At 38.7% G+C, this 17,843-nt stretch overlaps 1 protein-coding gene across 3 annotated transcripts in view; it reads right to left on the reverse strand.

The window, feature by feature from the left end:
- ADAMTSL1 (ADAMTS like 1) overlaps nt 1-17,843 on the reverse strand; it is a 903,601-nt gene that overhangs the window by 652,694 nt on the left and 233,064 nt on the right. For all 3 annotated transcript variants that reach the window (XM_059656582.1, XM_059656581.1, XM_059656584.1), the window contains exon 2: nt 2,641-2,760. In XM_059656582.1, coding sequence (XP_059512565.1) covers nt 2,641-2,760 — 120 coding nt within the window. The remainder of the gene's footprint in view (nt 1-2,640; nt 2,761-17,843) is intronic.

Consider the following 17,843-nt stretch of genomic DNA (forward strand, 5'->3'; position numbering starts at 1 on the left):
CCCGGGATCAGCGGAGCCGCGAGGACTCATGGCCCTGGGATCAGCGGAGCAGTGAAGCCTGATGGCTAAGGAGGTGGGGGGGGGGGGTGGGCTCTGGCCGGAGCCCAGCCAGAGGAAAGGCCTGGGTCCTGGGTGCCAGAGGAAAACTGGTGCCAGCAGCCAAGGGAAGGGAAGGCGTATTGCACAAATCTCTTCATGCAACAGGCCTCTAGTTTAAACAATAATTTGCATTTAGAAGGATTTTCACATTTATAAGGCCCCTTTCATGCACAGTCAGTGTTTTCAACATAAAATACTAACAACAGAGCAATAGTGGTAGAGAATAGTCACAGTGTTGTTGTTTTTTCCCTCAACAAACACTTAACACAACTGATCGTTTGTTATTTCCAAGGACAGGACTAGATGCTTGGGAGGTGAGAATCAACATGTATCCCCACCTCAAGGAGCAGTGCTATTAAGTCCAGTAGGAGAGGCAAAATAAGTGCATAAATGTTTAGGATACTAGAGAGGACTTACTTGAAAGCAGACAGAATTGTACAAACAGATTATGTTGCTCAACTATTTTTCCTCTCACCCACTTGCGCTTGCCAAGTGGTGTTTGTGACCTATACCAGGAAGCTCTCTGAAGGATTCTCCCATTCTGCTACAGAGCCTCCTCCCAACAGAGCAGAAACTCACAAATAAGAGGCACAAAAGGAATTTCCACTTTCCTGGCTACTAATGCAAGTAACAACTCATGTTTAAATTCTTTACCTTAGACAAATACAGAGATGATGGTGATTTCATCTTTTCATGTCTAGAACATAAAGTTATACTTTCAAAGTTTTATGTCCTCTGGCCCAAATGAAGTGCTCAGAGAGAGAAAGACACACCTTACACAGAAATTGTTAGAATTTCACAAATGTATTATGAGACTGAATTAGCTTCTGGTATTTAGGAAGCTTTGATCTTTTCTTTTTCCCCTCACATTTTCTCATATAACCCAGGTTCTGACAGTTTTGGTAGGCAATTCCTCTTTCAGGTTTAATGTTTCAGTCTACTCCCTGACTCATGACTTCAATAGGTTTCAGGAAATTCAGCAGCACGCACCCTTTTTATTATGATGTAAATCAATGTAATGCCATGTAATGACAATGTTCATGACACTTTCAATGCTTGTCAAGTGACAAAAATTGTTTTTAGTGACACCACTATAACAATTCCATTATGTTCATAATGAGTTCATACTATCCAATTTCCTTTACAGTATAAATTAGTATAAATTATGTAATAATTAGACTTGCTTATGAAGTGTGAACACAGTATCCACGTAGCGGCACTTTCCAGGACTTTGAATAAACCAAATCCAAAATCAGCTAACATATTGCAGATTTTGCATAATATCAGATGGGACAAAATTAACATACACCTACAAAAATATTGTTCACAGAAAGGAGGAATAAAATTTAGGTGGCAATGTGTGTGTACCAGAGTAGATCACACACACACACACACACACAAATTAAAAGCTTAAGCAAACAACAAAGTTTAAAAGGTATGCTCTGCATATTCAGATTTTTCTGATAAACACACACACACACACACACACACACACACACACACACACACCACATGAAAATTAATTATAGTTCCCTTGGAACCTTTGCCCCTGTTCCTGCCTGTACTGGGGCACAAGCTCTGAGAAGGACTTGGATGTCCATCATAGAGAGGATGGGAATGACAAAAGCAATAAGAGGTGGTCTGTGAGTGGCTTGGGAAGCTAATTTACTCAATGTCTGCAAGAGAAGTGTATGAGACAAATATGCAAACACACTCTTTTAGGAGGACTATAAGGAGGCAGAGTAGAGGAGGCAGAAATAAAGACACGTATGTTTGCTAAGGCGTTCTCTTCTCTGATCCTACCATTCTATGATTGGACAAGAAATCCATTGTCTTGTGCACACAGCATCCTCTAATTACAATGTGAGTCCTTCTGAGCACAAGGTCAGCATCATGAAGAGCCACACTTAGAACCTTCTGAAGTCACCAATCCAATTCTCACAAAAAGTACAATCACCAATCATAGTTTGAGTTGCAAGCAAAAGGAACCTGCATCTTGACCTCTCCTGTCAATGATACTGCTTGTTTTCACTTAAGAGATCATTTTTCTAGACTTTTCCTCCTCAAAACCACCACCAGAGAAACAAACTTTCATAAAATAAATATGACTAACACTTTGAAGTAAAAATATCCACAAAGAAGCTAGGATTGGAAGATGGTGGAATTTCCATTGACCCATAAAACAACTTGGGCTTTAAATATAAACCTCCTTTTTTCTTCACTCATTTAAATTACTACCATTTCATGTTTGGACTGGCTGGCAAAACATCAGTTATTTTCATGTGAATCCTCCACATGCTGCCCCAAACAAACTTGAACGCTTGAGTAAGATGTTTGAAGCTTGCCAGACACAGAGAAAGTCAGAAAGGTGTCCCGTACAGTCTGTCCACTGCCCTACCACTCTGCTTCCCTTTCCTTCTCACAGATACGAGAAAATACCAGCCAATCCTCTTCAGATTTGCTAAAACCAACAACCATGGCAAGTGAGAATTAGCAACTGAACTTCTGTGTTTCTAAGAATACATAGGAGAGACACTGTACCGGGTCTTCAGTTCTGTGACCGTTCAGGAGGTCAGACAGGAAATCTTCATAATATTGCACTCTTCCAACCAGTGGAAATTCCCTCAGGAAAACAAGCCCTTCATGTTGGTCTCCACATACCTAGAGAGATAAGATAGCTGAGTTAAGCCTTCAGACAGAGCCTGGAGGGAGGGGGCACAGAGGAATTAATGTCTCTGAGTTGTAGAAACTTCTTGGATTCATTTCAAGTCTGATTAGAGCAATCAAAAACAACGCGTACAAATACATATTAATGTGAGAGCCACTAAAAAATTCTGACATGTGGCTAAACCTTGATTGAATGCCAGAAAGTCCCCTGCTAAGTTGGTGCCTCTTAATTGACTGGTGCACATGGTGATTATAGCTTATCTTTGTGGCCAGCTCCAGTGTGGTCAGGCTCCAAGACTCATTCCATTGGGTTACTCATCTGTATGTTTGTGTCACGTCAGGGTCTTGGATCCACAGGGATCTATTCCTAGCCCCACAGATCTGAGTCCCATCGATCTGAGCATCAGGTGGATCCTGATGTCCTATTAAATATCTAGGACAGGGTATGTGGAGTAGGAGCTGGCCTGAGCCCAGGACTGACTTCCTGAGTTAATCAAGTGCTTTAGAACCAAGATGCACTTGAGCTACTCTGGAGGGAGGTACTGGAGAACTTTTATCTAGAGCTTATCACATACCAGGTTCTTTACACTTGCTATCTTGCACCAGCCCCAGGAGGTGTCTGTTATTAGCCACACTTTACAAATTAGGAACTGGAGGCACAAAGGGTTTCAGGAATCTGCCAAGTTAGTAAGTGTTGAAATCAGGATTCAAATACAGGACTGACTCTAAAAACCTTTTCTTTTAATTATATTGCTTTACTACTGAACTACTCAGACCTCCTCTGGTCCAGGATAAACTATTAAATAACTCCTATAAATTCAAAGAATAATCAATTCACTCAGGACTGATAGCATTATTGGATTGCTGAGAAAATATGAAATAATATATGCAAAGTACTTAGTGAAGTGACTCTCATATAGTAAGCATTCAATAAACAGCCATCATTAACAAAAGCACATGCTGCTCAAGGAAAAATCTACACATTTAACATACATGAAGTAATTGGATATTTACATTTGTAATAGATATTATAAATGGGTATTATATTACCTTCACATTATCTTTATATTGTTTTAACTTTCAACTTTTATACATTTTTAATTTTATAACTTTATATGGTACTAGTGGCCCAGTGCATGAAATTCGTGCATGGAAGGGGTGTCCCTCAGCTGGACCTGAACCCTCTCCAATCTGGGACCCCTTGGGGATTGGGCCTAAGCCAGCAGTCAGACTCCCTCTTGCAATCCAGGGCTGATTGCCCCTAACCACTGCCTGCCTGATCAACCCTAACCACTCTGCCTGCTGGCCTTCTGGCCCCCAACTTCCCCCCCCTTGCCAGCCCAATCACCCCCAACTGCCCCCCCATAAGCCTCCTTGCCTCCCAACTGCCCCCCCACACCAGCCTGCTCACCCCCAACTGTTCCCCCTGCTGTCCTGCTCACCCCCAACTGCCCCCACCCCGCTGGCCTGATTGCCCCCAACTGCCACCCCTCCCCTCCTGGCCTGATCGCCCCTAACCGCCTCTGCCTCGGCCCCACCACCATGGCTTAGTCCGAAAGGACATCTGGAAGGTCTCCCGGTCTAATTAGCATATTACCCTTTTATTAGTATAGATTGATAATATCTGTAATGACTATGGGGGTATTTATCACATTAATTTGTACTGTCTTGAAAGTCTACAATAATCCACAATAATGAAAATCATTTTAAGCCCTAAGTCTTTTGGAAACAATGATAATTTTCTTTAATTCATATGTAAATGGCCTCTGCTGATAGATATACAGTATGCTCTGCATCATTGTGGTAGATAGATTCTTGGACCCATTTTCTCCCAGATATTATTACATTTACTGAGTTGTTGACTTCAAGATAGGGTTAGTTTCCTATGATATCCAGGTGAGACCAATATAATCACATGTGGCCTTAAAAGCAGAAATTTAAATGAGATGAGGGCAGAAGAGTAAGTCAGGGAGATTCATATAATGAGAAAGACGTGAATTGCTATGTCGTTGGCTTGAAGATGGAGTTGGGCATGTGGAAATGTGAGAGGAAAATGAGTTCTGCCAATGAGTGAGGGGTAGAAGACCTGAGGCCTAGTTGAGAACTATATCTTAGGCCATTAATTGGCTTTTAGCCCAATAAGACTCTGAGAAGAGAATCTAGCCATGCCTTGACAGAGTTTTGACTTACAGAAATAGTGAGATAATACTCTTGTATTGTTTAAGTCATTAAATCTGTGGTAATCATGGCAGCAACAGAAAACTTACATAATCCCCAAGAGGCAGGGTAACAGAGGTTAGCTCATTTCTTCTCCTACATTAAGTTTCCTAAGGATTGACCAGCACTAAACAACTAAAGGTAGAATTTGCAAGAACTAATTCTTGGAAATGTATCCCTTTAGCTAACCTAACTTAATCCTATTACATTTGAAATTAACTTTCTCTTACTTCTTTCTCATCAAAGTCAATCATCCCTGGATTCTATAGTTAACTACACCTCACGACCTGTCTAGCCCGTGTTACTTCCCTGCTCAGAAACTTTCAGGGTTTCCCTTCCTGCTGAGTACATTCTAAATTCAGGGGCTCAGTGGTCAAACCACCCACAGCTCTTCCAGTCCTAAATAAGGAGTAGTTGCACTTGTGGAACTCTGAAAATGACCAAGAACTGAGTTTAAAGTGACCTGGAATCACTGTGTTTTAATTTATTGTTTTCAAAAGAACTAATGTGTGGTGATTGCTACTGAATCTCACATTTTATGAATCATTTCTCCCAAAATCCTAGGCTATTCCTAATTCTAACTTTATTTAGTCAAAATGGTGGCTATCTTTAGTCATCCAGTGCTGGAGTTCTTAAAAGTGTCAGTCTGATAAACAGATTAATAAACTTAGATGCGCTTTCTTTGTGAAAACTTTTGTGACGGGGGAAACTTCTTTTGTTGAATTAATTAGAGACACAGACAAAAATGACTCAAATCTCTTCCAGAAGAGACAGTAAGATGTCAAATATAAGGAATATATACTTTAATTCTCAATCATACTATGTATTTACTTTAAAAAATATTTTTCTGCCTTTTGTTTTTGCCAAGAATGTTGACATAAATCTCACAATTCTCACCAACATGCTTAATTTATCAAATATATGTGCGTGGCATCAAGGCAGAAGGTTTTAATTAAACTAAAATTCAATTTAATCCTGAGAACAGATAAGAATGTGGAAGTTAAATGAATGTAAGTATAACCATTTTACCCCTGTACGTATCTTGTCTGTTTCTAATTTAATTTTTATCCATGAACACTATTACTAATTAGGAAATTTAAAATACCCAAGTTGCTTTGGTCAATATTACATTAATTTTGAATATCTATATTTATCAACCAGGAATAGTACCTATATTTTGAAACACTGTTATAATGAAGGAGCAATATCAAGATACATAAATATATAAATCTTATACTTCTATCTCAAGCTGCTTTTAAAAACTATTTAAATCCAAAGTAGTACTTTTAATTATTCATTCTTTTATTTACTCCTATGTGTACACATTTACTGAAGTCCTATCAATTGCCAGGAGCTTCAGTATAGGATATATTTCTACGTGCTCACCAAAAGCCATCATTTTTTTCATTATCTTTGGTGTACACTTAGAGTGCATTTCTAACACTCCTTGCCAGTTAAGGTGTTCAAGACTGAGTGCTAGCTGGTGGAAGTAACTGGTGCTACTACCAGGCCTGGTCCATAAAAATCTTCCACATCCCCTCCTCCATGCTCTTTTGCCCCCAGGTCTGTTTGGAATAAAGAAAGCCTCAGGGAAATCCTGGAATCAATTGTTAAAGGTGAAAGAGGCTCCATTAGCTTGGCTCCCTGAATTACTGCACACAGGAAAGCCATCCCATGACCTATTCATTTACCTAATACTGTTGAGTGATCAAGAAGTAACAGCCTTCCAAAAAAAAAAAAGCAATAGTGTGGAATGCATGAGAACAAGTGATGGGAACTTAATTTGCATAGTGGGAGGAGCTACATGATGAATCCTGGTCACTGAAATACTTAAACCAGTCTTGGTTAGACTTGTGACTTTGGAAGAATACTCTGATGTATCTGAGGCAGTAAGATTGGAGATGAGGTGGCTGGTTTTCAGATCACTGTAATTATTCAGATGAGAACTTATGAAAACCCTAGGGCAGGAGTGGGCAACCTTTTTGTGAGTGCGTGCCAAAACCAGCAAAATCTCTAACTCAAAATTCTTCTGCATGCCAACCCTAATGTTTTGAGAACATGTTACGCATGTTATGCACTTTAAGAGTTCTTCACTCTTAAGGTGTACGTATGTGAAGAACCTTGAAGAAATAATAAAATTCATTCGAGCGACAAAAACACAGTATATGATGATGAAAAATACATTTATTTTTTAATGTATACATGTACACTGATAGTCTGACAGAAAACTTTATGACTCCGTTTGATATTATCAGTGGGACTTTTGCTGCTGCATCACTGATTTTACATCAGGTTTATATTTCGTGACCTTCAGAGATATGCACAAGCTACTACTTTCATCCGTCAGGCTTCTCCTATTACGAGACTTAACAAAATTCATCACTGAGAACAAAGATTCACAAGCGTATGTGGATGAAACCAAAGCACTGGTGGGATCTAGGAAGGCAGGGAGAGTTAAGGCAGAGGCATAGAAATTGCTCTTCCCCTCTCTCATCAATCCATGTCTATGGTCTTTAAGATAACTTGTCATGTAAAATTATTTATTTATCTAAGATGCACCTACACTGAATTTATCTGAAAAATAAAAAAGTTGATATTAAGAAAAAAATTGTAAATGGAAGATTATAAGAGAGGGTTTCGTGTGCCAGGGGTTGCCCACCCCTGCCCTAGGGGCTGACAGGGAAGAAAAAAATCATAAGATTTGGTGGCCAAATGAATGCAGGGGACAAGTCTCAGGCTATGTCTATATTGTCTGCCCTGATTTGAGAAGAAGAGCAAAGTGAACAGTAGTACATTCAACAAAATAGAAAATATAGGAGGAGGGTCAAATATATGGGTTAGATGAGGAGTTTGGTTCCAGAGAAGTGGAGTCTGAGATGCCTTGGGCAGAGAAAGATGAGTTTCATGCATATGAAAGAAACTAATGTGGAGGTGATATGTAAGTGTTGACATCACATGGGAAGTAGATGATATTTGGCATGAATAAGTTTGCTGAGGAAAAGAAAGAAAAATGAGAAAATATGGGAGCTAAGATAAGAACCCTGGGGAGCACTGATGTTTAACACATAACATGGAGCCATCTCTTATGGCTCATTTATGCCAATGGAACATATTAACAAGGAGAACCCAGACTTACACTTATTTTCATCAGTTTTAGTCTTCCTTTTACTGTTTTTCTATGAAAATACATTAATGACAGCATTATATCAAACTTATTACAAATAGTTCCTTGAAGACAGAAACCACAGCTCATTGGGCTATCAAGTCCCAGCCTCTGAATTCAACTAAACTTTGACTAAAACTTGAAATTTTCCATGATAACGCAGATTCAAAAACTTCTTTTTCCTGCTTTCTTGACTTTTGGGTTGAAAAACATGGTTACTTTATATTTGATATGTCAAACTTCCCTTGCAGTTATATGGTACTTAGTGTATCATAAAGATGCATCAAAACCAGCACTCCATCATTGTGTCTTTTGGTTTGGTAGGTTACTTTTGCAGACAGCAAAACAGACATATGAAAACTAGTGGAATTTTGTACATGGCCAGTGGCTATTAGGGACCAGAGACAATGTCTCTTAAAAACTCAGATCTCTCCTGAATATTCATCCACAGGAACAGGGCAAGAATCAAGTAATCATTACTGAGATACCTATCTGCTCCTATAGGATTTTTAGACTCAGAAGGGCTGCTCTCCAAGAATCACTGACCGATGTGCTAAAATTTATACCTGTGATGAAGATTGCTTCTCCAATTTTAGTCTGATTTCCTGCTTCAACCAGTGATCCTCTATCTGATCGTAGGCACAACAAAATGCTCCTTAGAGAACCCAGAAATAAAAAAATACCTGTTCTCAGAATAAATCTCATGAGCTCCAGGAAGGCATGGAAGCAAGTTATTGTAGTATATGTTCTCTCTAATGGAGCAGAGCGATCAGCCATATAGAGATTTTGGAGAGATTTTGTATGTAAGCACAGGAAACAAGGGAATCTTTCAAATAACTTTCTATTCTCTACCCCATTAGCAGGAAAAGGTACCTTAAAACTAAAACTAAAATAAAACTAAAAACTAAAAAAAAAAGTCACTGAATAACAAGAAAAGCCTTTGCATTTGGCCTTGGGGAAAGTGAGAATCTCAAACTATGTCTATAATACTATGTCTTCCACTTCACACTGGCTCCCTCCTTGATCTGACTTTCAGTGGCTTCAGAGATTACTGGTTAGGATTCTGATGCACCTGCTCACAATGAAGTTGTTTGGGGCAATAAAGGAGAAAAATACTCCTTCAGAATCTCCTACTTCTTACAAGTTTGCTCTGTGACTAAAATTTGGAAAGTTAAAATACGAAGCAATGGGTTCACATTTTGGAATCGCAGCCATTATCAAGGAAAAGTCATGATTTTTATAGAAATTGTAATGCTACGATGGGAGTGGATCATAGCTGGAGCTTTCAAGCAGCTACAATGTTCTTATAACTCTGGGTGAGGCGACCATTGACTGCCAGGCAGTGTAAAAAGGCTGTAGAAATAATAGAAACTTAAACATAACAAATATGCCTTCAAATGATCAGTTCATTGTTCTTTGTTCTTCATTTAGTTTTTCCGTGAAACTGAAATCTAGCCAAGCTATGTGCTCTAGGTAGGATTTCGGTTTTGATATTACTTACAAAGTGTATTGCTGAAAATCACATCATTAATTTTTTAAGGATTTTGAAAGGTTTATTTATACCCCTATTTTGGTTCATAGTTTACTAAGAACTAAGATACTAAAACTGCAAATGCTCATAAGATTAGAAAAATGATTTTAACAACCTAAATAACTGGCCACTGCGCTATCTGAATATAAACCTATATTTAAATACCAGTGAAAGTGAAATGATTGATGTCAGGGTTATGAGTTCATGGGCACACTCAAATGTTTATTGAGTAAATAGCTGAATACAAAGTTTTCTGGAGCAAAAAGCAAAAATCTCTAGCTCCAGTTCTGAGACTTGCTACTAATAAGAGGAAATTATGAGAACTTACATGGATTCAAAGAGCTATGTAGTCCTGACATTCAATATCTTCTGATCCTAACAATCAAAGTGACTCAGAAACCAAAGGAAGGAAGAGAAAAATAAGTTTCCAAAGTGAAAGCACAAGTAACTTCTGGTTTGAAGGAATGCATGCCGAAGGATCAATATACTATCATTAGCCCTTAAAATATTGATATGCTAAGCCAAAGCTGAGAATAGTCCCAAATGAAATTTAAAAAATTATCTAAATCAATTAAAGATAGAGTCTAAATGAAAATAATAAATATAGATATTTTTTACTTTACTAAATGTCCTGACATTTGGCAGCAACAATGACTTGGCCTAATGTTAGTAAATTATACTTGGCAATAAAAAGGGCTCTCTGGTTTTTAGAAGGGAATTAATCATATAATAGCCTATTCCTGGTAGAACTATTTTAATGAACCCAAATGCTATGAAAAAAACAAAAACAAAATGCCAGTTTACTCTCAGTAACCCAGTCACCTCATCCTGCTTGGAATATTCTAATGTGGAGAGATGGGGAAACAAGTGAACAGCATTTCTGTTGTAAATGACAGGAAAAAAATATGAGCATCTAATCCTATCAAAGAAATTTCTTCATAATGGAGAAAGACAAGTATTTCAGAGCTTTATGAGAATAAGTATCAAAACAATATTTATAAATGTCTCCAAACTCACAGTCACCAGTCAGAAGAGGTTCAATCAGCTTAGCACGCTTGAGAATCAGCAGATCGGTCTGCATGCATTCACAAATTTAGAGAGATCTAGGAGGCAGATTCTCTGAATAAACTGCTTCCAGTGTTGAACGGGCCCCCTTAGAAGACTATCTGCTTACTGATGAAAGTATTTTTGGTTATTGTGCTGGTGAGTGACTAAATCTTCCTTCACGGAGAATCTGCAATGCCAATATACCTAGCCATACATACCTACGGCTTCAGCAGGCTTGATTGGGATAATAAAACGATTCTTGAAGTAGCTTCAGGTGCCTCCACCTAAGGGCTGCCAACTATGCAAGCTGATTAGCAGTGTTAGACTCCCTGAAGGAAGGTCTAAATTTGATCCTCAAGAAGATCGGTGGGGGTTGTTAAGAAAAACATGCTTATAACCATATTTAAGCCACTGACATTTATGTACCTGGTGTTTGGAGCTTGAAAACATTTCAGTATTCTGTTTGTTCTTCTCCCAACTTTAATTACCATTTCTAAGGATTGTAAAGATAATTGCTAAAAGGTTAGAGCAGAAGAAGTGAGATGGAACATGCTGGTCCAAAATGTTCAGCTGGGCCTCATAATTCTTGGTACAGATGTTCCTGCTTAGTTCAGGTCTGATTTAGAGAAACAGCTATAATATGGTTTCAGGGAAGGTGACCAGATGTAGCTGAATTTAAAGATATGTCCCAGAATGTCAATGAAAAGAAACTCCATTACCCCGGCAAAATAACCTTTATGGGGGTAGAGGAGGAGTCATGCCTTAAAAAAGAAATCTACTTTATCTTTAAAGTAGATTGACCTACCTGGACAAGAAAAAGATTCCTTCAACAACAATAAAAATGAAATAAAATAAAAAACATGTAGAGAAGTTTACCCTAGCAGAACAATGTAAAAAGAAAAAGTAGCACAAGGAATTCCATCAAAGGGTGTGCACTGTGTATAATGAGAGATAAGCCGCAGCATTTCCATAACTTGTTATAAACACAGGCACTGAAGTGAAAGTGCTCAGAAGAACTTTCTTTTTTTTAAAAAAAAATACATTTCTTTATTGATTTCAGAGAGGAAGGGAGAGGCAGAGATAGAAACATCAATGATGAGAGAGAATCATTGATTGGCTGCCTCCTGCACGCCCCCTAATGGGGATCAAGCCTGCAACCCAGGCATGTGCCCTTGGCTGGAATTGAACCCGGGAACCTTCAGCCTGCAGGCTGATGCTCTATCCAGTGAGCCAAACCAGCTAGGCATCGGAAGAACTTTCCAGGCCATCTTCACCAAGCTCTGATGTTTTCAGATGAGGGGAAACAAAAAAACGCCTTCCTAGGCATAGGACAGAGAAATGTGTGTTTTAAGACATCGCCCTTGACATATATAAGATAGAAAAACAGCCAACTAAATCCAGGAAAGCAGCAACTTTACCAAAATATATAGCCAATTCTCTTCTTCCTGATCTTCCTCAAATATTTTAAGACACATTCTACACCATTCCTATCAAGAGAGGAACAGAGTACATTTCCAAGGTTCTAAAGACACTCAGCTTCGGAAAGCGGCTAACAGCTGCGGTTCAGATCTACACTAAGACAAAGAAAGAACACATGGAACAGAAAAGGTGGAATCCCTTGTGCTCTGCTCCTAGATGGATGAGCACATTATTGTCACATGTTCCAACAACAAGGAGAAACAGAAATGGTCTTTAAATCGCTCCCGTGTGTGGAAGCTTTAAAACTTACATGAAACACTCATTAATGTCAAAAATTAAGAGAGAGAGTTATGCAGTTAGAAAATGTTAAGATTAAGAAAAGAATGGAAGAAGGACTTAAAAGATGTGTAGGCACACAAGCAGTGGTAGAAAGCAACCTTTTTTGACTGTATAGCTGGCAAACGTTTACACAGATCAGTATTATTATTTATGCTTTTCTAAAGTGAGTTCCCTAGTAAGAGAAATTGGAAATCAGGATACCGCTCATATTCTGAATGAGAATGGAAATTAATTAGGGCGGAGCCTTTTTCTATCACCCTTGATTAGTATATATTAGCTCCTTCAGGACCAAAACGGTGTGCCACTGAGATCTGCCGAAGAGAGCTTAATTGGTACATGGGCCACACAGTCTCCATGATGTCAAAGACATGAGAACACCATTAGGGCTTTTCTTTCCTCTCTCTGCACTGAAGTTTCAGTTAATCTCTACAGTACTGGGAAATGGTGACCAGAATTTGTGGATGAGAGATGGCTCTGTTTATGCCCACATGATTCTCACCAAGACTGCCCATACCTAGATCCAAGTTCACCCCTATTCTAGCATGCCCTTTCATCCTACCACTGAAATGCAGAGGTCCATCACACACTCTATTTAGTTGGCTCAATGGTTTTCATTACATACAAAAGAATCAAGGTAATAATTATTTCATTTTGTGGGTCAGTTAGCAAGTTAGTTTTTATTGTTTCACAAACTCTAGAAGTTTCTCTTATTCCTGGCTAGATCTTACCAACAAGTGTCAATATTCCAGAGAGAGAAAAAAAGGATAGTTTGGACCCTTGCAAACTTATTCCCCCTTCAAAAATATAGGTAGTGCTTTAATAGTATCAGTAGTGTAACTCGGATATGTGTAAGCTCACCATGCCTGCCCCTCCCCTAACACACATACCCCATGACCCAGTCTCTGAAAAATGTAAACATAAAAACTTGGGAGAAATGTAATCAGTATTTAAATTTTCTATGTAACTTAAAGAATTTCAAATATTTACTCAGTATCTCAAGAAAATGCCCAAGAAGTGGGGAGGGTTATACTTAATGCATAGCAAACATTCTTAAATGTCCACTCTTTTCTCCTTACCCATTTCTGTCATTCTCAATGTACTTCATACAGATGGCAGATCGTTCTTCAAGACATGTTTGTCTCCTAACTCTCAAGTTATTTCTGAAATTCAGCCCAGGTATTTTTTGGGGGAAAGAGAAGTGGAATGCTGAACATATCTGAGTACTATTACTTTGTCATTCTTTTATATTAATAATATATTAATAATAATTTGTTCTTATTAAAGAAGCATGATCTTTGTATGGAAATGAAATAACTTTATAGGCACATATGTGTATATGTATACTGATGCATGAATGTATGTGTGCGTGTGTTTGTATGAGTAGCGAAAATCCCAAAGTGACCCTAAATTGTGAGACCTTGGCATGAATGATAGATGATGGGTCTATTTGCATGAGGATGAAGAAGCCTCAGGAGAGAACTTATGCCAGCTTGGTCTAGTCTGAAAACCTTGGATATCAAAATTCTACTCTAGCCCTAGCTGGTTTGGCTCAATGGGTAGAGCGTCAGCCTGCGGACTGAAGGGTCCCAGGTTTGATTTCGGCCAAGGGCACATGCCTGGGTTGCAGGCTCGATCCCCAGTGGGGGGTGTGCCAGAGGCAGCCAATCAATGATTCTCTCTTATCATTGATGTTTCTATCTCTCCCCCTCTCCCTTCCTCTCTAAAATCAATAAAGTATATTTATTTTTAAAAATTCTACTCTCAGCAGAGTGATTATTATTCAGATTCTACCGAAGGTAAAAACCCCTCTAACAGAGCATGGAAGAATGCTTTCTTATTTCACCAGGTAGGAGCTCTGACCCCTCAAGTCTTGGAGCATCAGTGGCATGGACCAGGAAGAATGCCCAGCACCCAGTTAAAAAGGCTACATGAAGCAACCAAGTAGAAAGGCCACCTGGAATAGGAAAAGTCCTAAGGCTGTATGTAGAGAAACTCCGGTGTTCCAGTATCCCAACTAAGCCCAGCCTTCTAGCTGTCCTTGCTAAGGTTCAAGATATGTGACTAAACCATCTTAGACATTCTAGTCCAGTGGTTCTCAACCTTCCTAATGCTGCGACCCTTTAATATAGTTCCTCATGTTGTGGTGACTCCTAACCATAAAATTATCTTCGTTGCTACTTCATAACTGTAATTTTGCTACTGTTATGAATTGTAATGTAAATATCTGATATGCAGGATGTATTTTCATTGTTCATGACCCACAGGTTGAGAACCGCTGTAAGCTCCCAGACAAATACAGCCCCAGCTCATGTCACATGGAGTTGAATAAGCATCCTGTGAAGGCCAGTCAATCCACAAAATTAGAAAAAGAAATATTAACATAGTTGTTTTAAGACATTAAGTTTGAGTTAGTTTATTATACTAGCAGTGGGTAACTGAAATATTGTGGTAGCATAATTTGAAGGGGGAAGAGAGAAATTCATCTTCATGTCCCATATTTGCTTTCAGAAGCATATAAAGTAGGTTGTTTTCCCCTTTAGGTTGCCCATATATGTTGAAAATGGAATTTTAAGATCATTATAGGTATTGATAACCAGTTGACATTCTCTGGGAAAAATAATGATCATTTAGTAGGCCTGTCTAATTTTGTGTCAGACGCTATAAGTTGCAAGATTGCTGGCTGCTAGAATTTTTTTGTATGCTTCATTATTTTATGTTTAGGGTAAATAATATCAAAACCAGATAATGATGTTGCCATCTCATGGGTGGTGTATTTATTAACACTTTATTCCTCAATATAAATAACCATAGTTCTTGTAAATACTGGAAAAAGTTTTAGTGCTATGCTCTTCTATTTTCTTATTCACTGTGTTATTCCACATATTTCTATAGCTATGAAATGACATAAAGTGATTACTTCTGGGTACAATTACAAATGTATCTTTCATTCCATATTTTGAAAGTCCTCAAGGCCACTGCCCTTCCACACACCTTTTGGCAGATAATAATTTGACGGCATTATCTGTGCCTTCATTCTTCATTCATTCTTCCCTGTATTTAACCAAGTACTTTTCAGCCTGAAAATGTCACCATTTAAGCCCCATGGATCAGAACCACCTCTGTTTTATTTTCCACTCTATCCTGAAATCCTAGCCATGCCTGGCACAGCATTGAGTTCTATAAATATCTGAGTAGTAAATTAATGAAGGCCTTTTTTTTCGTTATTAATTTCAGAATTTTTAGAGCTAGAAAGCAGCTTAGAAATCATCCAATCTCACCCCCTTTGGAGCCCAGAGAGAAGCAGACTGACTTTCCCAAGAACATTTATTTAGTAAGTGTCAGAGCCCAGACTAAAATTGTAGATTTCCGGATGCTAGTCCGGCGCCCTCTCCCTTTCATGGCTCCAGTGTCCTTGTCCCCTGTTGGAGTTGTCTCCCTAAATATTGGCAAGTACAGGAATCATGTAGAATCAAAACTGACTGCAAGCTCAATGAACCAGCAGTGAAATGTGGTGACTTCAAATGTGGGCTGCTAATAAAAATACACCACAGGAAACTAAACATATGATAGCTTTCTTCTCTTGCATACTCAACAGACCATAAAAAGGGGGTACAGAATTAATTTCTAGATGCCAAATTTAAGAGGACAACTGACAAACCAACAAGTCCTACAGAAAGAGTACATGATGATGACTATCTGGGCAGCATATGACAATCAGATGAGTTAGTTAAGAGCATTTTGCCTGAGAAAGGGAAGGAGAAGATTTGAGAGCTGTCATCAAGTACTTGAAGGGTGACTTCTGAGACAGAGGAAATTTCCTTGCCTAGGTCCAGCCCTCCTCAGCCCCTTCCTGAGGTTCATTTCCTTCCCATGCACTTGCTCCTTACATTCTGACTTCGGACTTCCTGCTCTCACCAAGCTCACCCATTAGTCCTTAGTCTTCCTCTCTAATGATCACATGTTCTCTCTGAAACTCTCTTCCTTTGACTTCTATAATAATTGGAAATGCTTTTAACCCTCTGGCCATTCCTTCGGTTTCTTATTTGTTGGCTCCTTCTGTGCCTCCCACCCAAAAGCCATAGGTGGTCCCAGGGCTCTGTTTATGGGCATCTCTTTTTCTCTCTTTTGTTTCTTATCCTGGGATTCTGGTTAGCTCTCAGAATGCCAGCATCCCTTCTGGATGGATGATTCTAAAACCCATATATATAACATGACTGTCACATAAGCATGTTCTGCACTGCATGCTATACTTTAAGCTTTGCCATGCTCTCTGCTTGTAATGCCCTCCTTCCATCTCCTGGCACTAAATTTGCATCAGTCCTTAAATATTCCTTCTCTTATGCAGCCTCCCCATCCCCTCTAAATACCTATAACCCCACTGAATCCAGAGAGGTCCTGCTCTTATAGTTTAGATATGGAATCATGGGACCTGGATGTCTTAGCTTAACCCTTTTGCTGTATGATTTGGGTAAATTACTTAAACTGGAACTTAGGTCCTTCATGTGTAAAAGGGGAAGAACATTACTACTTACCTTACATAATTGTGATGATTTTATGGACTAACATACAAAAATGACTATTAGCCCTAACCAGTTTGGCTCAGTGGATAAAGCATTGGCCTGCGGACTGAAGGGTCACAGGTTCGATTCTAGTCAAGGGCATGTACCTTGGTTGCAGGCACAACCCCAGTAGGGGATATGCAGGAGGCAGCTGACGGATGTTTCTCTCTCATTGATGTTTCTAACTCTATCCCTCTCTGTAAAAAATCAATAAAATATATTAAAAAGAAAACTGATTTGTAAACTATAAATTCCTATACAGAGTTTGGTAGTATCATTACTAAATGGAGTTCGTTTTTTGGTCTTTTTTTTTTTTACAGTATTAGCTAGCAGAGTATGTCCAGTCAAATAAATTAACATTTTCATCTTGACTGACTCACTTGGCTGGAAAAACATGTGGACATTCCAATATAAATAGGAGTGGGGAGGGGGTGTAGGAGACACATGTCATAATTTATTGAGATATGAGTCCTGGCACCTCATTTTTAAACAAAAAAATCATATTATTACTTCTGTAATAACATGCATTTTCATCTCTCTTGTGGTCATTTGGGAACTTATCTTACATCCTCTACAAGGCTAAAGATATCAAGGTCAGGGATCCTGACCTATTGATCACCCTGCAAGTCTAAGAACAATACCTTAAACTTAGTATGTGCACACTATTTGTTGAATTGAATGAAAATAAATTTGGCACCTCTAGTTTCAGGAAAGTGAAATTAAGTCATAACTTATCCTGATAAAATAGATTTTTCAAACAATTAAATATGGTGTTGAGCATGGAGTTGGCTACTTGGTAGGT

Source organism: Myotis daubentonii, chromosome 11 (assembly GCF_963259705.1).
Source record: "Myotis daubentonii chromosome 11, mMyoDau2.1, whole genome shotgun sequence".
Classification (NCBI taxonomy): domain Eukaryota; kingdom Metazoa; phylum Chordata; class Mammalia; order Chiroptera; family Vespertilionidae; genus Myotis; species Myotis daubentonii.